A 23135-nucleotide genomic window follows, 5' to 3' on the forward strand; every position below is an offset into this window, starting at 1 on the left:
GCGTGGGTGGAGATTAGCGGAGACGAGGTGTGGTCAGCTCAGCCTGCCCGGGGCCTGGGGCGGAGCCACCACTAGGGTCGGAGTCAAGCCGGGGCTGGGTATTGAGGCGGGCCGATCTTGGGGCGGGGACCGAGCCAGGGCTGGAGAACTGCGGGGCCGCGGTAGGGCCGGGGTGTGGGCGGGGCCCTGTTAGGGCGGGGCTAGAGCTGGAGATTGGCGGGGCCGCCGCCTGGCCAGGGTGTGGGCGGGGCCTGGGTTGGGGCGGGGCGGGAATGGTCTCCCGAGCTCCCGAGGGCTGGAGGGAAAACGGTGGGAGGCCGGGGGGAGGGAGGGGACTTGGCGCCTCTGCTTCGCTCGGCTCCGCGCACCCACGCCTCGCTGTTCCGCTTCCTGCCCCCCACCTGGGCATGCGCCCCCCGTGCCCCCAGCCTTCCAGAGCCCAAGCAGCCCCCCGGAACCTCCCTAAAGCCGGCCGCGCAGGATGGGCGCCCCCGGCCCCAAGCCAACGCTGCTGCTGCTGCTGCTGCTGGGTAAGCTGGATCCCCGTCCCGTTCTGAGCACCGCAGGGCAGGTGCCGGCCACCCGGCGTCCAACCGGGCCCGCCTTCCCAGCATTTTGGAGCTCTTCGCAACCCCCACTTCTCTGTCAGGTGTGTCTCCAGTCTCCCGGGGCTCGGCGCCTAGCTTCTCTTTGCGGCAGCCCGCCGAAGCAGTCACACGAAAAAGGGGCTCCCCAGCTGTAGTTTCGGAGCTAGGGCACAGTGAAGACCCACCGAGGTGCCACCAAGGCACCACCAGGTCTCCGAAGGCAGACCCTTCTTTACTTCTCTATGGGCAGAGCTGTGTCTAAATGTGGATTCAGTTCTGTCTCACACTCAGCTCCAGGCCTGGCCTTGGGTGCCTGCCCTGCGTGGGCAGTGCCCGCCGGTCTTCGTAATTGCCCCAGAGTTGGCTGGATGCCTAGGGGCTGGTTCTACCCACATCTTTGAAGTAAGTCTCCCCTAATTGCTCCCCATACACTTCATTTGAAGCTCCCTCCCTTACCTCCATCTCCACCCTGAGTTGAGTCCCTCTTTGCCCTTCCTTCCCTCTGGCATACAGCACTTGGCCTGTTGTGAGACCCCCTTAGTCCCAGTTTCCCTGTCTCAGGAGACTCCAGGCTCTGAGAGACTGATCCTGGCATCTCCAAGCACCCTGTCTGTGGTGTGGGTGTTCATGGTGGAGTGTATGAAGCCAACCTTGCATGGATGCACTGGGGTAGTGACAATGACCTGAACTGGAGGGTTCCCTGTAGGAGGTGGTCTTGGGAAGAGTGGGGCGTGGAAATAGTTAAACTACCTGTACAGATGTTTTGGAGACTGAAGCCCTTGAAATAAGAGTGCTGCAAGGTAGATGGGCAGAGACTCCAGAGCTTCTGTAGTCAAGGCAGAGGCCTATGGTGCCCTAGCTGCCTTCTGTTTTTAGATCTGAACCACACAGTGGTGACAAGCAAAGTCTTCCCCTGTTGCAGGTCCCTGGGCCCCATGAGACCAGAATGAGACCTCTCCTTGGGGCCCTGGGTGGGGATGGGGGGATGGGGGTGAGGCAGTTTGATGTACAAAGAGGAAGGAGCAGTGGGACTTGGTTGCCTAGTGCTTGCTCCTTTTCCCTAGTGAGCATCATGGAGCAGGGAGGAGCCCAGGGTTGGTGCACAGAGATAGGAGTCTGTTGGGATCTGAGTACCCACTGCATGTGACGCTGACATTCATCTGCAGCTGAGGAGAATGAAGTAACCTACCCTAGAGAGCACATCTAGTGAGTGTTAGGGTCTAGATTTGAACCCAGATCTGACCCCAAAGCAGGACTCTGCTTTCCTGGCTAGTGCAGCAGAGAGGGTCTGGCTGGAAGAGGGAACTGGGCAGCAACTGATTTCCTAAGGTTGTGGGGGTGACTTTCCCATGGGGATCTCCAAGCATCAATAGCTGTGGAGCCGGGAAGGTGGGAGGGGACTTCCTGAGCAATCTGCCCCAAAGCAACCTGGAAGGTGTCAGCTTGACTACCTTGCCATCATCCTGATTATGAAATGTGCCTGGAGCTGGGTCCTCCTGAGTCACACCCTCAGCTGTCAGAGGTAGCTCACTGTTAGAAGTAGAAGTTCTCAGTTCTCTTTTAGTGCAGGAACCAAGGCCTGGAAGAGGAAGGGACTGGTTCCAGATCAAATGTCTGGGGATGAGGTTGGGGCTGAAAGCTACCTCCTGCTAGCTTGTGGCCTAACTAACTACTGACCATGAGTTCTCCCCGTGACTCAGCCTGAGGGAGAAGAAAGGGCCTTAGAGATGGAGGGTGGAGTCTGGGTATTTTCCTCCTGTCCCAGCAGAAAAGGCTGTGGAATACCCCTGGGAAGCCTGGAAATGACTGTGGTTGGTGAGGTTCCCTTAGGCCTCCGCTTGGAGTGTCCCCTTCTTCCTCCCTGGTTTTGTCCCTCTGCAGAGGACTTTCAGTGACAGCAAAACATTGTATTTCTCCTGCCTTACTTTTCTCATCTGTAAGCTAGTGGGAGGGGACCAACACAGCTTTCCTTACATCCTGGGGTTCTGTGATCTTATCATCAGATAGGAGCTGTGGAAGGATGGAGGGAGAGAAGGAAGCAGTTGAGTGTTCTGAGGCTGTCAAGACTGTCTCCTGGGGCAGGGATGGAGTCTGGTGTAGAGGAGAAAAAAAGGGTTGCCAGTGCTTAGGGCCTTCCACAGAAAGGGAGCTGTATGTAAATGTGGCATATTATGCAAATGAAGGCTTTGTTAGGGAGGGGAGGTGCATGTATATCAGTTGGGCTCGCCAGAAGATTGGCAGGCACTGGGGGAGGGAATCTTCTGCCCCAGGCCAGGGCAGAGCCTGGTTCTTGCTCCAGAAGTCCCAGCTGCCTTGGCAGCCCTGTGGGGTGGGAGAAATAGTGAGCTCATGGCACAGCTGGAGTGGGGAGGGCATTGTGTAGTGAGAACTGACTGAGTCTGTACCCTGTCCAGAGAGGGCCACTGGCTCCATTGTCTGGCCTAGGTGACATAGCTGAACCAGTCAGCCCTTCTGAGCAAGATTTTACTGAATCCCCTCTAGCAAAGGAGGTCTCAGAATTCCTTAACCAGAGGCTCCCCTGATCAAGTCCTAAAAATGTAATGGAAGTGGGGAATGGGGTAGGGGAGGTGAGGCTAGCTGGAAGTGAGACAGGTAAAATCAGGAATCATGCTTATAGGTGCTCTGTTTCTGGCCAGCCAGAAATGGGATGCTTTTGAGTTCTGAGACAAACCTGGGTCCATGTCACTTTTATGAGACTCAGGTGCCCTACAACCCAGCAACCCTTCCCTGTTCTTCACAAGAGGCCCACTGTGTACCAACTTTCTATAGGTTTCCTTTCCTTTCACAGGCAGGGGTCAAAGAATGGTGCTGGTGGTGTTGGACATGGAATGGGGACCTAGACACCTCCTACTCCTCTGCCTTTCCCTACAGGAGTCATGTGCTGTGCCCGGGAGGTCCTGGTCCCCAAGGGGCCCCTGTACCGAGTGACTGGCACAGCTGTCTCCATCTCCTGCAATGTGAGTGGCTACGAGGGCCCTGACCAGCAGGACTTTGAGTGGTTCCTGTACAGGCCTGAGGCCCCAGAAGCTGCACTAGGCATCATCAGTACAAGGGATACACGATTCTCCTATGCTGTGTTTGGGCCCCGTGTGGCAGCTGGTGAAGTGCAGGTGCAGCGTCTACAGGGTGATGCCGTGGTACTCAAGATTGCCCGCCTACAGGCCCAGGATGCTGGTATTTATGAGTGTTACACTCCCTCCACAGACGCCCGCTACCTGGGCAGCTACAGTGGCAAAGTTGAGCTGAGAGGTACTGGGCTCTGGGATGGGATGTTCCATATCCACCCTTGGGTTTTGCATTTGATGAACTTGAGAACCAAAGTATTACCTCAGAATCACCCAAAGAGTCATTGGCTGTTGTGGGACCAAACCTAGATCTCTTTTTTATAGTCCATTGCTTTTCTTCTATCAGGCTACTTCCTGGAAGAAGAGGAAGTGTCCTTCCATTATCTAGTACCTTCTCCATTCTTGGATAGGATGGGGAAGTCTGATGGATTGAATAGACTCTATTCCTGGAGAGTCTTGGACCCAGATCTGGGGAGGGAAAAGTACAAGTGGGTAGGAATTATGCCATGTGATATTCTTATGCTCTTAAGTTTGTCTTCTAAGGAAGACAGGGCTACTTTTCTGAGTATTTCAAACAGGTACCAGTATCCAACATAAGAGGGAGAGGCAATGGACTGATTCTGTGAAATTCAGCAAGTATTTATTGAGCGCCTTAGTGTGTCCAGCACTGCTTGGCACCACTGAGTTATAAAAGAAATAATATAACATGCAATCTTTGCCCTTTGGAACTCAGGCAGTTCAGGGGATGGATTGTACATGAAATAGCAACAAGGGCTGCCAGCTCCCAGCTGTCCTTTATTCCAACTGTTCTCTCCAGTTCTTCCAGATATGCTGCAGGTTTCTGCTGCCCCTCCAGGGCCTCGAGGCCGTCAGGCCCCAACCTCACCACCACGTCTGACAGTGCATGAGGGGCAGGAGCTGGCCCTGGGATGTCTGGCAAGGACAAACACAGAGAAGCACACACACCTGGCTGTGTCCTTTGGGCGAGCTGTGCCTGAGGCTCCAGTGGGTCGAGCCACTCTGCAGGAAGTGGTGGGACTCCGATCTAACTTGGCTGTGGAGGCTGGAGCTCCCTATGCTGAACGGCTGGCTGCCGGGGAACTGCGGCTTGGCAAGGAAGGGACTGATCGGTACCGCATGGTGGTCGGGGGTGCCCAGGCAGGTGATGCAGGCACCTATCACTGTACCGCTGCTGAGTGGATTCAGGATCCCGATGGCAGCTGGGCACAGATTGCAGAGAAGAGGGCTGTCCTGGCCCATGTGGATGTGCAGACACTGTGTGAGTGCCACATGTCCTGCCATGGGAGGGGGCGTATCTCAGTGGGTATGGGGGTTACTAGATGATCATTGCCTGGGACAATGCCAGGGACTCATCTGGCATAGATGAGTTCTTCATCTTGCATAGGGTGAGCACCTCTGTTGGCACTGTTTTTCTCTGTACCCGTGACAGATTTTCTTTACTCACAACTTGGGTATGGAGATAGGAAGGCCATGGGTGAAGGGTACATAAGATTCAGGCCTCTGGGCAGGATGGTCACACCAAGTGAAGGGCAGACAGGAGGCCTGCAAATTGTTGCTGTCAAGGAAGGAATTATAGGTGGGGAATCCCCCCTCCCCCATGACACCCTTCTTCCTCACATTTCAGCCAGCCAGTTGGCAGTGACAGTGGGGCCTGGTGAACGTCGGATTGGCCCAGGGGAACCCTTGGAACTGCTGTGCAATGTGTCAGGGGCACTGCCCCCGCCAGGCCGTCATGCTGCATACTCTGTGGGCTGGGAGATGGCACCTGCAGGGGCACCTGGGCCTGGCCGCCTGGTAGCCCAGCTGGACACAGAAGGCGTGGGCAGCTTGGGCCCTGGTTATGAGGGCCGGCACATTGCCATGGAGAAGGTGGCATCTAGAACCTACCGTCTACGGCTAGAGGCTGCCAGGCCTGGTGACGCGGGTACCTATCGCTGCCTTGCCAAAGCCTATGTTCGGGGGTCTGGGACCCGGCTTCGTGAAGCAGCCAGTGCCCGCTCCCGGCCTCTCCCTGTGCATGTACGGGAGGAAGGTGAGATGGGGTTGTGCCCTCAGCAGGGTTTGGGGCTTCTAGGACCCTTTCCTTCCATTTCTATGCGCCCTAATCCCCATTCATTAGCTGCTACCATTCTTCAGTTTCACTCTTCCATCATGATTGTGGGAATAACCTGAGTTTTCTGGATACTTGCTTTGACAACAGCCCTGACCCCATGAATTCTGACCCTTCACCCTCTGATCCCATGTCCTTCATTCTGCAGGTGTAGCACTGGAGGCTGTGGCATGGCTAGCAGGGGGGACGGTATACCGTGGGGAGACTGCGTCCCTGTTGTGCAACATCTCTGTGCGTGGTGGTCCCCCAGGCCTGCGTCTGGCTGCCAGCTGGTGGGTGGAACGACTGGAGGAAGGAGAGCTGAGCTCTGGCCCTGCCCAGCTGGTAGGCGGTGTGGGCCAGGATGGTGTGGCAGAGCTGGGGGTCCGACCCGGTGGAGGCCCTGTCAGCGTGGAGCTGGTGGGTCCCCGAAGCCATCGACTGAGATTGCACAGCTTGGGTCCTGAGGATGAAGGTGTGTACCACTGTGCCCCCAGTGCCTGGGTGCAGCATGCTGACTACAGCTGGTACCAGGCAGGCAGTGCCCGCTCGGGACCTGTCACAGTCTACCCCTACACGCATGGTGAGTAACTCCCCTCCCTCCACCTGCTTTATCTCTGCCTCCCTCCCAGCCCCTATCCTTGTTCTTCCTTTCCAACTTCCCAACCTCCTGCTGCCATCTTCTCTCCTCTGAATCACTTCACATGAAGATCCCCTCTGTGCCCATCTGTGCCATGGCAGAGAGAGGCAGGCAGTGAGCAGGGAGGGCCTTCTGTGTGTGTAGTGGGTGGGTCCAGAGAACCTGAAGGGGAGAGTGACAGTGGGTGGGGAACGATGGTACTCCCCCTGAACAGAGCCATCCTCTCTCACCCAGCTCTGGACACCCTATTTGTGCCCCTTCTGGTGGGTACAGGAGTGGCCCTAGTCACCGGCGCCACCATTCTTGCCACCATCACCTGCTGCTTCATGAAGAGGCTTCGAAAACGGTGATCCCTTGCTCCACAGGTGAGGGGAAGGAGCCTTGGCCTTGCCTTCTTCAGGCTTCCCCATGCTGTGCGGAGTTGCCTCCTCCTGGGCTCCACCTGGAGGAGGAGCACCCAGCTTGGTTCTGTGGGATACTGTTAGTGGGGTGAAGACCAAAAGGGAGTTGCACTTAGGGCTCTGTCCTTAGTTCACTCTGCGTTCTTTCTCCAGTTCTTGCAGGTGTCAGCTGTCTTCCATCCAGCTCCAACTCCTCCTCTGGTTTCCTGGATACCTCTCCCTCTGGCCACCCTTCCTTTAATTTATTTGACCTACACCCATGCAAAGTGGGAGACATGGCCCCATTCCCCATGCCTTCCCACCCTAGCTCCTCCCTTTGGCCCTCTGTTCTTGGTCTTTTAGGAAGGTCATTCCATGTCCTTGAACTAGTTTTTCTAAAATGTGAATAAATTTGTTTTATAAAATCCAGGCCTGGCTGTGTCTTCCCCTGCCATGAGGCTGTGAAAGGCTGGGGTGTGTAGCAGGGAGGTTGTTGGGGGTTGATAACCTGTTCTGGACAAACCAGGCCTCTCTTCCCACCATAAACACCATCTGGTCTCCATGGGCCTTGCCACCCACCCCAGGAGGGAACACCTGGGTCCCATCTGCTGCCTCAATTGTCAGTGCTGAGCCAACTCCTAATGGGGCTCCTATTTGGGGAGGTAAACCTTCTCCCACATTATAAGGCAGGGGCTTCCAGGGTCAGTGCCCTTTCTGAGCTTCCCAGACTTGGCCACCGCCCTCTCTTGTCCTCATTTTCCTAGTCGAGCTAGTTTTGAACCTGACTTCTCCCTCCAGGCCCTGGGAACTCAGTCTTTTTCCTCCTGACCTTAATTTTGCCTCCTGACAGCAGCAGAATAGGCTCCCTAGAACAGGGACAACAGCAGTCAGGGGAGGGCCTGAAATGACTGTGTCCACAGAGCTTCTATACCTACACACCCACCCTGCTGGCTTCCACACCCAGCCTAGTCTCACCCTTTGCTTAAGGATCCTCTGATCCCAAAATTCTGGCCTGTTTTGCCCCTGTAGTGGCATCCAGTCTACCTCTTTTAATTCAATTATTTAACATTTATTGAGCATAACTGGTTTGCTAAGTGTCATTTTTACAGATGAGGAAACTGAGGCCCAGAGAAGTGATGAAACTTGAGCATCACTTCCCTGGGATGTGAACAAGTCATAGAGGGAGTTAGTGACAGTGTCAGCACTAAAACCCAGGTCTCCTGACTCTTTGCACTGTACAGTGGTGTCCTGAGTGGTGACCGTGGTGAGGACAGGTGTGACTGCATCTCGGTGATTTCCAGGGGAAGGAGGGATCTGTTTTAGTCTGTTTCTCTTTCAGTTTAGTTACAGTGGTTTCAGTGCTGTGTGTGTGCGTGTGTACACACCAAGCAGCCCCCGCTCCTGTCTAAACTTCACCTGTTCCACTGCATGAAACCCAGATTGCTCCCCATCCCCTACCGCGATGTCTATTCTTGGGGGAATAGCTGTCATCAGCATTCTAGGCCCTTGTCTTTGACTGAGGGTGACCCAGGTGGCCCTGGGACCTGAGGCAGATGCCCATGCCTAGACTGAAGGGAAGGGATGGGGCTTGGGTCTTCTTTCTTGCCTTTAGAAGGGTACAGTGCCCCTAGGATCCTGGCTTCCCAGCCTGGAACAGAGCAGACTGGGGTGCCTGCCTTCCCCCATGGGCTCAGACTTTTATTCAAGGACAGGAGTGGGGAGTAGTTGGCTGAAAGATGAAGGTCCTCGCTGGTCCCATAAGGCCATACTCGCCTGGGCTACACTTTTCTCCAGGCAGCCAGCCTCAGGTCCTCTCAACCAACCTTCTGCCTTTTTTCAACTTGTCATTGCTCTCCTCTTGCCATCTTGAGATGATTGGGATGAAATCAGGACAGGTTGGAGGGTGGCATAAGATTGTGCATCTCCAGAGATCCCTGTCCCAGGGGTGCTGACAGTAGGTGGTAAACACCCAGATGTTTGGACTCGTTTTCTCCCATATTGATTTCTGCCTTTTCAATCCTACAAGGGATTTGATCCTTTTGCCTCTGAAGCCCTTCCTGCTTCAGTTCCCCATTACCTCTCCAGGAGTCCAAAAGGCCTTCTAAGTGCTTTGTCCTATCTTTCTTGCCCATTTGTCTTCCCATATACCACCTCTGTTTGTCATTGACCAGTTTCCACTGAATTCCTGATCCCAAAATTAAACTCTTTAGCCTGGGCTTGGGTCTCTTTCCCACATACAAAACTCTACCCTTCACATTTCTCTGCTCCCCCAGGATCCTTAGTTTCTCTTCAGCTACTCCCCACCTTATTTGACCCTCAAATTGTGGTTCCTGGTCCAGCAGTGTCAGCATGACTTCAGAACTCGTTAGACCCACACATTTTTGGTTTCCACCTCAGACCTATCGAGTCAGAAATCTGGGAGCAGGGCCCAGCAATCTGCATTTTAACAAGTTCGCCAGGTGATTCTGATGCACAGCAAAGTTTTACAACTTCTGCCTTTCATCATTCTCTCTGCCTGACTCATTTCATATCTTTCTGATCAATAAGACCCTCCCACTCCCTGCTCTAAGAGATGGCCCAGGTTCTCAAAGTGAACAGTACCTTTTTCAGTTGCCACCGGTGTATTTGTGTTCTTTCCATGTGCCCTATGTTCTGGTGATAGGAACAAGATTTTTGAAGGTCTGCCTCATCTGACATTCAATCAGTGATTTGGACAATCCACCTAACTCTGCCTCAAGGACAGACTCTGCTTCTCCAGGAACCACCATCTCTCCCTATGATACCACTTTCTAGATTGCTTCCCTGGCGCTTCTGCTTCTGAAGCTGTCCCATCCTACCTCTGTGATGGTACCTGCAAAATTTTGCTCTGTTGTCACAAAATAACCATCTGTGGGTCCCCTCTTCCCAGGCCCTGCTCCAGAGCCCCAGCTCCAGCATCTGTCCCCACTGCCTGTTGCCCTACATCCTGAGTATCAAGGTCGTTGAAACTGGCTGAGCTCCCTTATGGCTACTTATCCTCCTCCTGAGTCTGTCATAGTGGAAGGGTGGAGCTGAGGGAGTGGTCCTCATCTGTGCCTATATCTGTCTAGCTTTCTCTCCTCTGGTTCAGTTTGGGCTACTGTATTCAGCTGTGATAGGTGTGTCACACACAGAGAGGATGCCAAGGAGGTGAGTGGGGACTGCACTCCATCTCACACTGTTCCCCAAGCTAAGCATCCTGGTTTGGGAATGCATGTGTCTGGAGGAAAAGGATACCTTTTTAGAATTTGCACAATGGTGTGCTATGGGTAGCTACAGCCCTGAGTGCACCAACTCTCCAGGTAAATGGTACCAACTATTGGTCTATTTACCTGTTCACTAGTTGTCGTTTTGTCACCATCTCCCATCTAACCCCCATAAGACCATCCTTCTGCCCATTCATCTACCCATGAACAGATGTGAAGGTCAAACACAGACAGACAGTATGTTTGCCCATCCCCACCTTCCATTCTCCTGAAATCAGGGCTCCTTCCTTCCCTATTGTATTCTAGACTCAAGGTTCTCCAGGACCTCTCCAACTTTAGCACAATCCCTGGGATGTCACCTGGCTCCTCTTCTACCTCCAACATCCAGCTCCCCATGTACCTGTGTCTGGCCTCCGGTCTGCCACAGGGATTTGGAGGAAACAGGTCACACCTTGGACTCACTCTCTGGGGGTGGCAGGCAGCCATTCTGCTCCTTGTCAGCCCCAGCTTCCCCACCTGCCCCTTCCCCTGCCCCCTCCTCCTCCACCTTCTCATCCAGCCGGCTGGGGATGGACCAGTAGAGATGGGCGTCAAGGCGGGCTGCAGCCTCTGCCAACTCTCGGGCACTACATGAGGGTGTGGGCACTTCAAAAGTCTGGTGGAAGCTGGCATAGTCCACCTCGTAGAAGCCATCCTCCAGGGTCAAAACTGATGTGAAGCGGTGGCCCCATAGCACCTCATCCACCAGGTAGGAGCTGCGAGCTTGGCATGTCATACCTGGAAAAAAGGAGCATGTATCAGGGGGATCCCAGCCCCAGGCTTCCCTTTCCTGTCTCTTATCCCACAGTTCCATTCCCAGCACCCTCCCTGCCATCCATCCCCAAGGCCCCACCTCACTTTGGTGCAGCCTGTTTTCTTCCCCATTTCCATTCCTGTTCTTCCCTATCCACTTGTCTCCCTTTCCTAGTTCACATTTCCCCTTCCTTAACCTTGAAACTACCTTAAGGATTGTCTATTCCAATTTCTCACTCTACATAGGGTTCCCTACTGGAACATTCCCAACAATGGGCATCTACCTTGTACTTGGTTACTTCCCAGGACTGATGGCTTACCATCTCAAATGAAGCCCATTCCTTTGTGTGATGGCTCTAATAGTTGGGTTGTTTTTCTTTATATAAGCTAAAACCTGTCTCCTGGGATTTCTACCCCTTGGTTTCATTCTCTTCCTACATGACACACCTTTGAGTATATAAAAACAGGATTCAGGTTCCCTTGTTTTCTTCAGATTAAACATCCCTGACCTGACCTGAATTTTACTTTCTTGATTGCAAACCAGAATGGCCAAAGAGGACTCTTTAAGTGTCCCTTTGAGTGTGATAAATTCTCCAGTTGTGGCCTAATTCATGCATAAAAGAGGGCTCACCATCTCTTGCTTCTGGCCAGGATGTTTTAGCTAATAGGGCCTGTGATTACATTACATAAACGTTTCTGGAAGCTGCATCACATTGCTACGACATCAAGCCTGCGGCCAACTAAAACCCCCAGTTCTTTTTTTCACTAGAGCTCCATGCTGTGCTTACATAAGTGATTTTTTTAAAAGTCTAAATGTAGAATTTTATATTTATTCCTTTAAAATGTCATCTAGTTGGGTTTTGGCTCATTATTCTTGTTTTTCAAAAGCATTTCAAATCCTAAAATATTACCATCCTTTCCAGCTTTATCTCTCTAGAAAAATCAGACAAGCCTCCATTGCTATCATCTATACCTCACCCTCCCTAGTCCTCCTTGCTGGGGGCCTGTGTTCTGTCTTCCCTGTTGGGTTACTTGCAACCCCAGGGCCAGTCAGTCTCCTCCTACACCAGGGTCTCTCCCCAATTCATCTCTAAAACAAGGGGGAAACAGAAAAGTGACTATTAGCTAACCAGAGACTGGTTCTAACATTGAAAGTCTGGCCCTGTGACATTTTGGGGAAGGCTAGAATAAGAAGAATCTCTTCAGGGAGGAGAAAAGGCACAAAAGTCACTGCAGAAAGAGGGGCTGATAGGAAGAGAGGCAGGGGCTGAGGTACAAAGGGAAAAGAGGGCAGAACAGGAGGTTTCCAGGGTGCTGCCTGAGATACTGGCAAAAAAGGAGTGACAGCTGGAGAGGTAGAGGAAGGGGAATAGGGTGAATGGGAAGGGAGAGAGCTAGAGTGAGCCCAATCTGAGTAAAGGTGGAATGAGAACATTGAGCTTGGGGGGAGGTTGGTATAGGGGTGGGGTTAGGGAGGTGAAGCATAGGCTCAGTTTGAAGGGGCCAGGGAAGGGGTCTGAAGGCACCAGCTTGTCATAAGATGCTAGCAGGGAGCAACAGCTCTGACCTCAGTAGCAGGAGCTGCAGCGCCCCCTAATGGACCTTTATTCATCATCTGCATTTTCCTTATCCTCATCCAACTTCTAGATCTTAAGTCCTAAGGACATTTTCTGCTCCTACATTGTTTTTTTCATACCTGCTCCCAAACACATTACTGTGTAGGCCCAAGCTGGAGATACTGACATCACAGGTGAATTTCCAGTTCTTTCTGGGGGCTAGAAATGATACAATAATCTATTTCCCTTGTCAGTAAAAGTTGAGAATCTTGATGAATGGATGGGATAAATGAGACAGAAGTGAAACCTTTCTTAAAGGTCCTCACCCAGAAATAACTCAGGTTAGGGAAAACCTTTACCACCCAATTCCAGGGACCCAGACCTCTTGGTCTGAAAAACCCTGAACCTAAACTTTTATTTCAAGTAGGGATCACTAGGCACTGAAGCCAGACCTCCTGTGACCAATCCAGGCACAGGTACTTTTTGGCTTATGATGGTGGAACATTTACTTAAACTTTTTGGGGCTATCTCATCTCTGAAAAATGAACGCAACAAGTTATCTTCAGAGGGTTCTTGCTAGAATTAAATGAACTCAGAGGTATAAAGAGATTTGAAGACTGAGGATGTCGCTGGTGCTAGAGTGCTTGCCTGGCATGAGTTAGGCCCTGGGTTCCATCCCCAGTACCACAAAAAGGGCCGTGGAATGGTGCATTACACAGAGTAAGCATTACGAGTGTTACAGATTATTATTCTTCCTATTTCATGTGTCACAAAGCTCCAGGCCTGTTCCCCAGGCCCCTCACTCTGTTCATACCTCTTCTAGCTTCCACCTCTGAGCCAGGTTGCACTATCACCCCAGTATCTGACCTCATCATCTTTTGGTCCATCCTTCTGCAACTTCCCTGGCCCTCCTCTCCTCCTCCCAGCAATGCCCCTCCCTTCCTCGAGACCGCCCGCACCCGTTGCTTCCACCATGCCCTCTAGGATGACCACGATCTCGAAGTCGTCCCTCTCTAGAGCGCGTCGCGACGCCTCCCAGAAGGGGCTGGCGGCGTCGATCTCATGGCTGATGACAAGAGGGGAGACCAGGAAGAGGCGATCATCGCCAGTATCGAAGCCCACACTGAGATCAGTCTGGTGCAGCGGGATGAACTCGCCCTCCAGCGTCTGGCGCGAGCGGATGAGCTTGGCGCGGATGGATGCCTCCACAATGTGCGAGGAGCGCAGGTCGCCAACGCGGAACATGAGACAGAGGCGCCCATCGCGCAGTGACACCACGGCATGAGAGGAAAAGACGAGTGTGGCGGCGCGCTTGTTGGGTTGCGAGATCTTGACGAACATGCAGCCTACCATGAAGGCGTTCACCATGGAGCCTAGGATGGCCTGCAGCAGTAGCAGCACGATGCCCTCGGGGCATTGGTCGGTGATGACACGGTGCCCGTAGCCAATGGTGGTTTCGGTCTCAATGGAGAAGAGGAAGGCAGCCACGAAACCATTGAGGTTATTGACGCACGGCGTCCACGCTGTGTCCTCCAGGTGTTCCAGGTCGCCGCGGCCATAGGCGATCAGCCACCAGATGGCGCCGAAGAACAGCCAGGTGAGCGCGTAGGCGAGCACGAAGAAGAGCAGGCTGAGGCGCCACTGCAGGTCCACGAGCGTAGTGAACAGGTCGGTCAGGTAGCGGTACGTCTCGCGTACGTTGCCCTGCTGTACATTGCACCGACCATCCTTCTCCACATAGCGCTGGCGGCCGCGACGCCGCGGCGGCTCCTCCGGCCCTGGTGAGAAGGCCGCATTTTCTTGCGCCATGACGGCGCCGGGCGACAGGCGACCAGGGATGGGCTGCGGACGTTGTTGTCAGTGCCAGTGCAAAGCACGCCTGGAGACCAATGGGGACCCTGTGGGCCACCCTGCGCGGCCCCGTGCTTGGAGCCTCGGTGGCGTTGGGGGTCCTGGAGGGGCTTAATAAAGGTTTACCGAGTTAATGGACCTTCCCAGGATTGGGAAACTCGAGACCTCCCTGCCAGCACCAAGTGGAGTAGCCCTGAGCAACTCCCTTTGTGTTTCTCCGCCTCGATTTTCCTATCAGTAGAATGGGAATAATGCACACAACACTATCCGCCCCCAAGCTCAAAAAGTTGTGATGATTAAATGGGAAATGCACATGAACTGGATATACTATGCAAGTTCAATGACGATTTTTCAGGAAATACAGGCATTCCAGTACCTAAACCTTGTGTCAACACCTCTAGCTGGGGTGTGCAGCACCTCACGGGGAAGTTCCTAGACAAAACGTTCAAGCTGTGAGGGAGTTTCTGAAATCATCAGAGTGGGCTCCTTGGGGACGGGCAGTTAATCAGCCTCTACTGAGTGGAGTTCTTCTTGACCTAAAGACTTCTGCCACCCTTGCCCAGCTATGGTCAGTGTAACCCCCCAATGACTTCTCTATGATTCAACCTGAAGGTTCTTATAAAGTTCCCCCCAAGAATGATGCACAGAAAGCCTTTCCCATTCTTCCCTCCCTGGACCTCAGTCTTCCCACTCCTTCCTACATCCCCCACCCCCTCCCACAACAAATGTACCAAAGAGAAAGAAACATAAGCTATGGCAAGTAAGTTATCAATTTCCAGTGCTCAAGGATTAAATATTCCCACTGGAAATCCTAGAAGCCTGTGACCATTGCTGCTCTAGTGTCAGCTCCACTTTCCCTGGGTTCTCCCCAAAGGAGACAGTCTGAAAGTGGGGGATGAGCTAGAGGATATGAGATCCACAGGGCACATCAAGAGTTATGCCCCTCAGCATACTATTCTTCATCAGAGAGGAAATCAGACCAAGGGAAGTCCTGAGCACCTTCATCTATTTCCCTGCATGCTCTAGTTTTCCCCCCACAGCCTCCTACTTCCCATTCACTATCTTAATGCCAACCCCACTCCCACCTGCCATATGCCCCAAAGCCTACATTCCAAGTGAAGCCCACCTGATTTTGCTTCAAATTCTTCCTCTGAGGAGCTCTCTGAGCTGCAATCTGCCCTGAGAGACAGAGATCCAGAATCCTTTCTTAGTCACCCAGGGACCCCTAAGCAGTATGAACCACAAAAGGAAAAGTCTAGAATAAGGAATTAGAAGTGGTCAACCTTCCCTCTTTCCTGTCCTCTACTCCCAATTCCTAGGAAACCTGGGCTAGTGGTGGAGGAGGGAAGCAGGAGTGTGGCAAAAGGATCACAGATGACCTGGATGTTTGACCAGGTCCAAGGGAGAAACTGCCTGGATATATACCTGCAATCCAGAACCCTAGAGTTTTAAACTCTGGAACCAAATGCTCTGTGCCCAGACCTTTGGAGAGAGTGTGTGTTGAGGTAGAGGGCAGAAGGAGAAATCAAAAAGAGATGACTCGGAGCTTAGAGGCACTCCCATATTTATTTTCCATGGAGTCATGGGACAACTGACTCCATGGAGGATCCAGGGGCAACATGGCAATAGCAGGTTAAGACCTTTTCCCTCCCCCAACAACAGGCTTCTTTTTCCTTCCCTGTAGCTCAGGATGTCCTAGGAGTGATCTGGCTCCCAGACTCCAGGTCATGCAGCAAACTGGTTGGGTAGAATGCATCCTAGCTTTAACCCCAAGTGGCTTCCAAACATTCTCTCAGGGTTTTGAATAATCTGACCTCTATCTCTATGCCCAGGCTTGGGAAAGGGACCTCAATGTCTGATGATCCCCAAACTCTCTTGTTCTCCATTGTCCTAGGGTTCTAGTGAGCTTTCTTTTGACTGTGTCTCATTGCCTGTCTTCCTGAGTGAGAGGACTGCATTTCTGTCATGGGGAAGGAAAGGTGTGTAATTGTTGCCTCTGTCTCAAGATCAAGGACTTGATTTTTGCATCTTCCCTCCAATAATTCTAGTTCCTCCTAATCTATTCCTTCTTACTTCCTGGGCATGCTATGACCCCTTTCTGGAATATCTCAGCACTACATTTTCCTGGACTCTTTTTCCTTCCCCTGGAGAGTGCTGGGCAGCAAGGGGACTCATTTTTTTGGAAGGAGATCTGGTAAAAACTCCCTCAGAAATCAGTTCCTCCCAAACCCCCACTTGCCTTGGAAATAGGGGCCCAAACCCCAAGTCCCCCACAACTCAACTCACAGCTCGTGGAGAAGAGAGTAGCCAGCAGCAGAGACCCTGGGGGGGTGCCGTCCATGCCCCTGACACTGCCCCCCCAAAACGGGCCCCCTTGGAGAATGGGAGCCGCAGACACTGCTGTTTCTCCTAAATGTAGCGGCAGCTCCGACTAGGACTTGCTATCTGTGTCATCCCCACTTCCCAGGCTCCCCTGCTCCTCTCTCGTTTCCATGGCAACCAGTCTGGCGACAGCTCCAAAGCATCCTCCTCCTTCCCCCGGTCTTAGGTACCACTAGGGGCTGATCTACACGCCATAGCTATTTTTAGTCAAAGTCCCTCCTCCTGGACAACTCAGAGCTTGCCTCCTCACCCCCTCATAGGAGAGAGAGAGAGAGAGAGAGAGAGAGAGAGAGAGAGAGAGAGAGGGAGAGAAATAAAAGCTTACATGCTGGTCCTTTCCTAGGAAGCTCCTTGCTCTGGAAAACTATGGGCTTTGAGGTGTTTGGGAATAAAATGTTTGATTTCCTAGGATTTCAGAGGGTCTTCTGGGAGCTGGCATCTCACTGCTGCCAATGGGGTCCTCTGGTTACAGGTACTGCCCTGAGGTCAGGTCATCATCACAGTCTCCATTTTTGGAGAGGCTTCTGATCCAGAAGGATGTTGCTAGAGGGAAAAGGGATCTACCCAAGGCAGGGAAGGGAGGCAGGGTCAGGAGTCTAATCCTTGTCACTGATTTCTGATGTGACCCATAGGAGTCTCTTTACTTCTCTGAGGCACGGTTGTTTCACCTATCCCAGAATGTATGCATGAGCAAACAACCCCTACCTCCCTATTTCACACAGTGTGCAGGTCAAGTCAGGCAATAGAAATAGAAGGGCTTTGAAATATATTTTGTTAATATCAAAAAGTTGAGAAACAACCCAGGTATACAACAGAGAAAAGTTTAGGTTAGGACCCACAGTAATTGTTCATTGTACAGTCTTTAAAAATATTTTTTCTTCTTCTTTTTTGGTGGTACTGGGGATCAAAACCAGGGCACTCTACCACTGAATTACATTCCCAACCCTTTTTTAGTTTATTTTGAGACATGGTCTCATGAAGTTGCTGAGGCTGGTCTTGAACTTGTGATACTCCTGCCTCAGCCTCCCAAATAGCTGGGATTATAGGGATGCACCACCATACTTTGCTAAGACTTTTTTTAGTGTGTGTGGTTGGTATTGGGGATCAAACTGAGGGCCTCATGCATGCTAGGCAAACACTTTACCACTGACCTACACCCCCAGCTCTAAGACTTTATTTTTTTAGATTCACAGCAAAAATCTAGAGGAAGGTACAGAGATTTCTCATGTGTCCTCTGCCCCTGTACTGAATAATCTCCCCCAATATCAATACCCCCTGCAAGAGTGGTACTTTGGTTACAACTGATGAATCTACATTGAGGCAACATAATCACCCAAAGTTCATAGGTTACATGAGGATTTACCCTTAGTGTTGTACATTTTGTGGGTTTGGACAAATGTATAATGACATGTATTCACCATTATAGTATCATACCAAATAGTTTCACTGCCCTAAAAATCCTCTGTGTTCTGCCTAGACATCCCTCCCTCCCACTAATCTCTGGCAAACCTCTGATCCTTTTACTGTCTCCATAGTTTTGTCTTTTCCAGAATGTCATCTAGTTGGACTCATACAATATGTAGCTTCTCAAATTGACTTCTTTCACTTATACGTTTTTTGATAGGAGGGGCAGTAGTGGGGATTGAACCAGGACCTTGCACATACTAGGCAAGTGCTCTACCACTGAGCTACATCCCCAGCCCTCATTCGTGCATTTAAGAGTGCTCCATGTCTTTTTTTTAAATATATTTTTCAGTTGTAGATAATATTTTATTTTATTTATTTATTTTTATGTGCTGAGGATCGAACCCAGTGCCTCATACATGCTAGGCAAGTGCTCTACCACTGGGCTACAGCCCCAGTCCCTGCTCATTGTCTTTTTATGGCTTGATAGCTCACTTGCTTTTGGTGCTGGATAATATTCCTTTGTCTGGATGTGCCACAGTTTATTTATTCATTCACCTACTGAAGGACATCTTGGTTGCTTCTGAGTTTGGGAAATTATAAATAAAGCTGCTATAAACATCTGTGTGCAGAGTTTTGTGTAGAAACAAGTTTTCAACTCCTTTGAGTAAATAACCAAGGAGCATGAATGCTGGATCCCATGGTGAGAATATGTTTAGTTTTGTAAGAAACTGCCAAACTGTCTTCCAATGTGGCTGTGCCATTTCACATATGCCCACCAGCAATGAATTTCTGTTCCTGTGGCTCCACATCCTTGCCAATAATTGATATTATCAGCTCCATGCTTTTTTCACAAAGTCACACTGCCTCAGTAATGTAATAACTGGCATATGGTATAACAGCTTAGTATAATGGAAATTCAAGGTAATAGTTATTTTATATATGTGAATGTGTGTGTAGATAGAATGTTATGTAAAAAAGCAGAACGTTAAATGTTCTTATAAATCAATTGTGGTTATATGGAAATAGCTGTAGGAACACTTTAAAAACTCAGAAAAAAATCTTGGAGGAAAGGAAATACTTCAAGACCCATTTTCCCCCAGAGAAATAAAAAAGTTTTTTTCAGTGTTAGGGGTTGAATCCAGGGCCTTGTGCATGCTAGGCAAGTGCCCTACCACTGAGCTACATCCCCAGCCCTAGTTCCAGGGAAATAATTAAAAGTAGGGTGATATACAGATGCAAGGTGTTAGGTGCAAGACATTATTGTTGTTATCCACATTATTATACACAAGATATAGATCTATTCTTTTATAGATTGCTTAAAGTTGGAAGAAAATATGAGCTGGATGAGCAGGAAGATGTAAAAATGGACACTGGAGGGATAGATGTTTCTGAAACAAATTGGCAAGGCAGAGGGGAGGCAGTGGAGGATGCTGAATAATTTAAACCTGGGAGGCAATGATGTGGGTTAAAAATCTCAACTCTGTCCTCTAATACCTGGGAGACTTTGAGGAAATTTTACTTCACCTCTCTAAACCTCAAGATATTTTTCATCTAAAAAAATGGAAATGACTATATTATCCATTTCTTGAGGGTTGTCATAAAGATCACATAAAGCAATGCCTGACATGTAAGTACCATGTAGATGCTAGCTACTATTTTCCTCTCTCTCTTCCTCCTCCTTCTTCTTCACTGTCATAGTCAGCATCATCTTACCATCATCTCAGGGACCTTTTGACAGCCCCATCCAGTTTAAGACACCTTCCTCTGTCCTGGCACCACCCAGTGAGACCTGCAGGGGGCACTCCTGGTGCATTGCCCTTCTCTGCCCAACCTTTTTGCTGTGTTTCTTGCTGTTTCAAGTGGAAATATCGAGTTTTCAGCCTGAGATTGGCATCAAGACTGCTGTTAAAGCCCCAGTCAACATCCTTGTCTCCTGGGCCTGGCCTTGTCACCTGAGCCTTGAGACTGCTAGTCTGCCCTTCTCCGTCCTGCCAAGTGGCTGCTCCCATTGGTTCCACTGTGCCAGGAGCTCCAGAGAGAAGAAACCAAACTCCTGGGCAAGAAGAAATTTGCATATATCTGGCCCCATTTGCTGAAGGGGGAATCACAGAGCTGGCAGTGCCCTTCAGAGGGTGTTTTCAGCCAGCCCCCTGCCTCAGTTCTGGCTGCCCTGAACCTAGCCTCTTTGACAAGGAGACTGTGCTGCTCTCACCTGATTGATTTACTGATCTGCAGATTTTTAGACTTTACCTGTTATCTAACCGCAATTCCTTGTTTATCATTGAACTTGAAGTGAGGTAGAATAAAAATAAAAGTATTCCTAGTCACCAGTATAACAGAAAAATAGGCAAGATCTCTTGTTTTTAGGTACTGAGAGAATAAAGCAACTTTGCTAGGAATCAGTCCAAATATGTCAGTACAGTTATGATGATGGGAGATTGGAAATGAAAAATACTGGGGACAGGAAGGGTACAGCTGGGCCTCTCTGCTAGGCTACAAAGAAACTTGGTGAAAAATAGAAAAAGCAGCCCACTGGGTGGTGCAGTCCTTGTGGTATGTGGCTTGGAGAAGAGGTGGGATTTTTTTTTGAGGGGGGGAATTAAGTTCCCTTCCTCCGCCAAGCCCAGCTCTGGGTTAGGATGGCAGGATTGGCGGCTCAGTGCAGGTCTGCCTTGTGCCATTAGCACTTGTCTTTGTAGCAAGCCCTGGAGTCCATCCACCTGGGAAGACTTGCTTGAGCAAGATCATGAGCCTTCTTGGGCAAAAGCTTGGAGGTAGGAGAGAAAGCCTAAAGACAGGAGACGGTTGAAGAAACAAGCTTGGTGGAGTGGGGAGGCCAATCTAGTAGATTATATCAATTTCTATAAATTCAAAGGAGATGGGCCTTAGAAAACTCTGAACAGAGGAAGGATATGGTCAAAGGAGGAGATGTGGTAAAGAACCACAGCTGGACATTCCAGTGAAGTGAAGGAAAAGCAGAGTACAGCTCCAGGGACAAACAGTCTTGGCTGGACTCCTCAGACTGAGGTTATTCCTGTGTTTCTGGCATTTTCAGAAGAGCAAGAGAACCAGAAGCCTTCTCACACATGGTTCTGGGTTGCTTTATAGGATTGGGAAGAGACAGACTGGGATTTAAACATTATTTGACATTTAGAGCTGGTCCAGGAGTTGCCTCATTTACAGATAAGAAATGAGTACCCAAAGAATAATCAAGACTTAGACTCATATCACCCAACTCCAACTCCAGGCATCCTCCTCTTTTTTTTTTTTTTTTTTCCCCCTGCACCCAGGGGTTTTCTACCACCGAGTTATATCTCAAATCCTTTTAATTTTTTAAATTTTGATACAGAGTCTCATGAAGTCACTGAGGCCTATCTCAAACTTGTGATCCTTCTGCTTCAGTCTCCTGAGTTGGTGGGATTACAGGTGAGCACCATCACACCCGGTTTCTGGTCATTCCTCTTCCTTTTCTTTTCTCTCCTGCCCTCCTTTCTTCCTTCCATTCTTCCTTTCCTTCCTTCCCCCTCCCTCCCTCCTTTCTTCTTTTTTTCTTTCTTTTTTCTTTTCTTTTCTTCCCTTTTCTTTCTTCCCTCCCTTCCTCTCTTCCTCTCTCCCTCCTTTCCTTCCTTCTGGTATTGGGGATAGAATCCAGGGGCACTTAACCACTGAGCTACATCTCTAGCTCTTCTTATTTTTTATTTTGAAACAGGGTCTTGCTAAATTGCTGAGGTTGGCCTTGAACTTGTGATCCTTCTGCTTCAGCCTCCTGGGTCATTGGAACTACAGGTATCTATCACCACAGTGGTCATTTCTTAATTCCCTGTTGTTTCCCTCTCACCACAGGGTACTATCAGTAGACCCTATCAGTAGACCCAATTGGAAAGACACTAGTAGAACCACATAATTAATGAAATTTTCTTTCTCTTTAAGGGAAGAATTTTTTTGCAATGTAATGAGGCATCCCCTAATATATGTCTTTTAAAATGTGGTTTTGTGTATATGACATTTACTTAGAAGAAGTGGTCTAGGACTGGGGATATAGCTCAGTTGGTAGAGTGCTTGCATCACATGCACAAGGCCCTAAGTTCAATTCCTAGCACCTTAAAAAAGAAAAAAAAAAAAAAAAGAAAGAAAGAAAGTGGTCTACTTAAATAGCATCTGTTAGTGATGGGGGGACGTAGCTCAGTCCCTCTCTTGGATCACTCCTCTGTGACCAGAGTCATTCTGCTACTAGGAGTCCTAATGGAATTTGTCCAGCATTGTGGGGCCTTAGCACCAATGTGTCAGATGGAATCCAGAAATAAGCCATATCAGTTCCTCTGTCCTTTCCAGCTAACTCCTTTGACTTGTTAACTGTTCCCGGTTCTGAACCCCTCTGTCATGCCTCCCAACACAAAGTTTCCCTGATTCCTATCTACTGTTACTTCCCTCAGCAAAAGCCCCTCAAACTAGTGCACATTTATGGATTCTCCTACAACAGGTTGCTCACCCCTGCACTCTTCCTGAGGGGGGCCCTACTCCCACTATGAATGAGGTGAAAGAAGGAAGGAGGCCAAAGTTGGGAGGAATAAGTCTGAAAGGGGCAATGAACAAGATCAGGAAGATGCAAGTTGTGAAATGAGAGAAGAGAGAGAAGTCCTGAAGGAAAGAGTTCCTTTGTCCTTTTGTATGGTGGACACTGGACATCATAACCCAGGGAAATTTTTCATATTGATGTGTGACCAAGGGTCATAGCCTCTAGTTAAAAAATAAGACTGTGCCTAAACTATACAAATTCTCTCTAGTATTACCCTAAGACAAGCTTTGGAGTCAAACATACATGGATTCAAATCCCTTATCTAAAACTTTCTAGCTATGCTACCATAGGCAAGTCACCAAAAACTCTCTTGAACCTTGATTTTCCTATCTCAAGATCCATGATGCATAGTAAACACTCAAAAATATTAATTTCCTAGGCCCCATCACTGATTCCCTATTGGGTTCCTAGTGACTAATCTACATATTCTTTTTTACATATATATATATATATATACACACAAATATATATATTTATATATAAAAAATATATATATATTTGTTACAAAGCATAATTGAAGAATGAAAACTCAATTTCAATCATT

At 49.9% G+C, this 23135-nt stretch overlaps 2 protein-coding genes across 4 annotated transcripts; one reads left to right on the plus strand and one right to left on the minus strand.

Moving 5' to 3' along the window:
• The first annotated feature begins 300 nt into the window (after window positions 1-300).
• Igsf8 (immunoglobulin superfamily member 8) lies at window positions 301-7226 on the plus strand. 2 transcript variants are annotated; one of them, XM_047561450.1, is made up of 7 exons: window positions 301-530; window positions 3480-3857; window positions 4491-4952; window positions 5319-5726; window positions 5953-6366; window positions 6658-6788; window positions 6978-7226. In XM_047561450.1, exons 1-6 carry the CDS (start codon window positions 482-484, stop codon window positions 6771-6773), a joined length of 1827 nt encoding a protein of 608 aa, XP_047417406.1. In that variant the 5' UTR covers window positions 301-481; the 3' UTR covers window positions 6774-6788; window positions 6978-7226. The 2 variants fall into 2 exon arrangements, with proteins under 2 accessions (XP_047417406.1, XP_047417414.1); XM_047561458.1 differs by having other exon boundaries at window positions 3480-3782.
• On the minus strand, window positions 4155-16650 carry Kcnj9 (potassium inwardly rectifying channel subfamily J member 9). 2 transcript variants are annotated; one of them, XM_047561477.1, is made up of 4 exons: window positions 16513-16650; window positions 15353-15451; window positions 13335-14336; window positions 4155-10804 (listed from the first exon to the last, which is right to left on the minus strand). In XM_047561477.1, the coding sequence occupies exons 3-4, from the start codon at window positions 14182-14184 to the stop codon at window positions 10473-10475; spliced, it is 1182 nt and encodes a 393-aa protein (XP_047417433.1). In that variant the 5' UTR covers window positions 14185-14336; window positions 15353-15451; window positions 16513-16650; the 3' UTR covers window positions 4155-10472. The 2 variants fall into 2 exon arrangements, with proteins under 2 accessions (XP_047417433.1, XP_047417425.1); XM_047561469.1 differs by lacking the exon at window positions 15353-15451 and having other exon boundaries at window positions 16513-16646.
• Between the last annotated feature and the right edge of the window lie 6485 nt (window positions 16651-23135).

This window comes from Sciurus carolinensis, chromosome 1 (genome assembly GCF_902686445.1).
Source record: "Sciurus carolinensis chromosome 1, mSciCar1.2, whole genome shotgun sequence".
Taxonomy (NCBI): domain Eukaryota; kingdom Metazoa; phylum Chordata; class Mammalia; order Rodentia; family Sciuridae; genus Sciurus; species Sciurus carolinensis.